Genomic DNA, 3,106 nt, shown 5'->3' with positions numbered 1-3,106 from the left:
TCGGGAGTGGTAGTGGTGGTGATAGTGGTGAAAGTGGTAGTCGCAACGATGGCCCGAAATGGGCGCCTCACTCCATTCCAATGTCGAGGGAGCTGATGGGTACTGCACTCGGTGACGGCAGGGTGCAACAACGAGAGATCGGGACAGGGAAGCTGCCGATACCGAGTTTTACGAGGTGACCTTTTTAAGTTGATATGAAGTCTTTCCCCGCCTGTTTATCGGTGTTTTCCATCCTTCTTCTTTATGGCTTGACTTGGTTTTTTTTTTTTTTTTTTTTTTTTTTTTTTTTTTCCCATGGGTTTCATGTTTGGGACATTTGTTATGATTGAAACCTTAACGAATTGTACGGTATCTTCTATATGTTTATATGTTGGGCATAGTAAGTAATAACGGCCATCTGTCTCCATTTGTGATCTTTCTCCTTCACTTTCTCTATCTTCATCTCTCTTTCTCTTTCTCAATTTCCTTCTTTTATCCCCAAACGTCCAGCATCCAATACTATTGTATGGCCTCTCCGAGATGGGAGGGGGAAGCGGGGAGCTACCATGTATTGAATATAAGCTCATATATATATATAATAATATGGGATCAGTTGATAATATACGTATGCCCTAGACAAAGGAAGGGAAAAAAGAAAGTCAAAAAATTCGTGCGAAAAGAGCAATATGTATACGCAGGTCATGTATATACACCATGGGTGTAGGTATAAGTAGAGAATACCGTTAAAATCGAAACGGGAGACTGTACATACAACACTACTCTATATATGAGAGGGGAAAGGGGAGGGGGAAAGAGGGGGGGGGGGAGGCGAGCGATTAGTCTCCTTGTCTATTTAAGGAAAGAAGATCTAATTTGCGGACCTGGGATTTTCAGTCGGCGAAGCAGGCGCAGAAATGTTAAGACAGCCTCCATCAAACATGTTCCCCGGATATATTTATCCCCCTTTCAAACGGAATTATCACTCCCATTCCCAACTCGCAACCCCTCATCAGCTCCATGCCCAGCAGCAGCAGCAGCAGCAGCAGCAGAAGAAATCTTCTTCTTCGCCGTCCCAACCCCACTTACGCCTTTCTCCTGATTAGCACCCAGCCACGGCTTCCTCGCCTCGCCCAACACCTGCCTACCCAAATAGTAAATCCCCTGCCCCAGCATGATGCACACAAACGCAATCGGATACATCCAATGCACCGAATACTTGAACACATTGATCCCAATAATCACGCCCCAAAAGTTCGCCGTGAGCAGGCTAATATTGAAAAACGCCGCCGAGGCCAGCCGGAACAATATCGGCGCCAGCGAGTAGAAGATGAACAGACAGAGCGTGTAGCCCGTCAGATACCCGCCGACCCTGCCATTCCACGTCGCGCCGGCGAAGGACTCCCGGTCGAAGATGGCAGCTTGCACGCCAATGATGAACATCCCGTACAGCCCCAGCTGTCCCAGGACTTCATACATGGGCCGCTTGCTGACGAGGTATTCCTCCGCGACGTTCGTGAGGCCGTAGCAGCTGGCGCCTACCAGGGCGAAAAGGTCACCCTTAATCTGGTTGCTGCGGGATGGACCGTCGCCGTTCCCGCCGCCGCCGGTGATGTGGTCGGAGCCGAAAAGCACACCCATGCCGCCGATGGCGACGAGGATGCCCAGGATCTGGGCCCAGTGGTAGCGGACGCGGAGGAAGAGAAAGGAGATGATCACGACAACGACGATGGCCCAGAAGTTGATGAGTTGCGCGCTTAGGATTGTTGTGTATTTGTAGGCGAGGACGATGAAGTAATTGCCCTCGACGTCGCAGAAGGCGAGGATGATGTACTTCCAGGCATCCTTTTGGATGACGCGAAGCCAGCGTTTGAGGCCGTAGCGATAGATGGTGTAGCTGGTGAAGACGAGGTTGAGGAGGACGTAGTTGAAGAGCGACTGGAAGGCTGGAATTGAGGTGTGGATGTTGGAGAGGAGCTGGGAGAAGGTGTTTGTGGAAGTGATGCAGAGGGCGAGAATTTGCCTGTTATTTCTCGCGCAAAGTTAGAAATCAGGCGTTTACATTGGAATAAAGGGAGGAAAGGGATTTTTGAACGAATGGACTGCTAACCCAAGTACAAGTACGATATAGAACTCTCTCGTGTGGAAGTAGGCGAAATAACCCGTCTTGCTTTTATCTACAAGATCGGCTACAGCTGGGTCTCCGCCTGGCCTCGCTTCCTGCCCACCATCCGCATCGACACCACGAGAATCCCTGCGGAAGTCCATATCCCCATTCGATATCGCATGATTCAAATCAACACCCTTTGTTTGGACATGGGTGAGGTCCGTACGCTCAGCCATAGTCATCAAACTTGCTTGCTCTCGTAGCGCAGCGGTAGCAAACCAAGATAGAAGGTATATAGAAATTGAAATAAGATACGGAAAAAGAGAAGGATATGGTTCTAGCAATTGGAGCTTTATAGGCAAAGCAAGCGCAAAGCTCCTGAAGTCGCTTGCTATGGGGAATTGGATTCCCGTGGGAAGGGGGAGAGGGAGGGATGAAGGTGGGATGGAGGAGGAAGCAAAAGAAAACTTTTCCCATATGTGTGCTCGGCAGTCCGTGCACCAATGAGGTCACCGGGCCCCGATCAATCAGATAACAAGCTAAGCGGAACGGCTGGATTAGCGTGGGGATGCATCTGTTACTGTAGTTCCATCGAGAGGTGCAGAAGCACGGAATCAATCCTCCCAGAGTGAAATGCCTTTCGCCCATATCGTCATCACCACCACCATTACTAACTATTCATAGTAGTACTTTTTCTCGGCTATATGCAAGGAGAGCTTCCGATAGCCACCCTGCAGTACTAAGAGCTAGCTGGACGCATGATGTCTACATCCAACCACACCTCCAGGGGAACCTTTTATCGTCTGCCCTGGTCTTGGGTCACCTTGAGGGACGATCGTGTGTAGAGAGAACCCCGTACTCCTGGGATCAGCTGGGAGACTCCACGTTTGGGCATTATATCTAGGGTCGCTAACTCTTACACTTATATGGTGCGTCGACTCATTCACCAGCGAAATGGTCCTCGGTAGGCAGGAGATTATCCTTTCCCATCACCAGTTCCACTGCTCGCCGTCCTACTGACCC

At 49.9% G+C, this 3,106-nt stretch overlaps 2 protein-coding genes across 2 annotated transcripts in view; one reads left to right on the top strand and one right to left on the bottom strand.

The window, feature by feature from the left end:
- The window catches only part of HCAG_02973 (conserved hypothetical protein), a gene marked incomplete at both ends in the record, with an annotated part of 1,684 nt that extends 1,491 nt beyond the window's left edge, over positions 1 to 193 (top strand). The window contains one exon of the mRNA XM_001542752.1: positions 122 to 193. Within this exon, the coding sequence (XP_001542802.1) occupies positions 122 to 193 (72 nt within the window). The remainder of the gene's footprint in view (positions 1 to 121) is intronic.
- A 752-nt stretch (positions 194 to 945) lies between these two features.
- Positions 946 to 2,319, bottom strand: HCAG_02972 (conserved hypothetical protein; the record flags this gene model as incomplete). Its single annotated transcript, XM_001542751.1, has 2 exons — positions 946 to 1,999; positions 2,087 to 2,319. The coding sequence occupies 2 exons, from the start codon at positions 2,317 to 2,319 to the stop codon at positions 946 to 948; spliced, it is 1,287 nt and encodes a 428-aa protein (XP_001542801.1).
- Between the last annotated feature and the right edge of the window lie 787 nt (positions 2,320 to 3,106).

The sequence above is a fragment of the Histoplasma capsulatum genome, genomic scaffold, assembly GCF_000149585.1.
Source record: "Histoplasma capsulatum NAm1 scaffold_2 genomic scaffold, whole genome shotgun sequence".
Classification (NCBI taxonomy): domain Eukaryota; kingdom Fungi; phylum Ascomycota; class Eurotiomycetes; order Onygenales; family Ajellomycetaceae; genus Histoplasma; species Histoplasma mississippiense.
The sequence above is the reverse complement of the archived record's forward strand: the minus strand, read 5'-3'. Positions and strand labels throughout refer to the sequence as shown.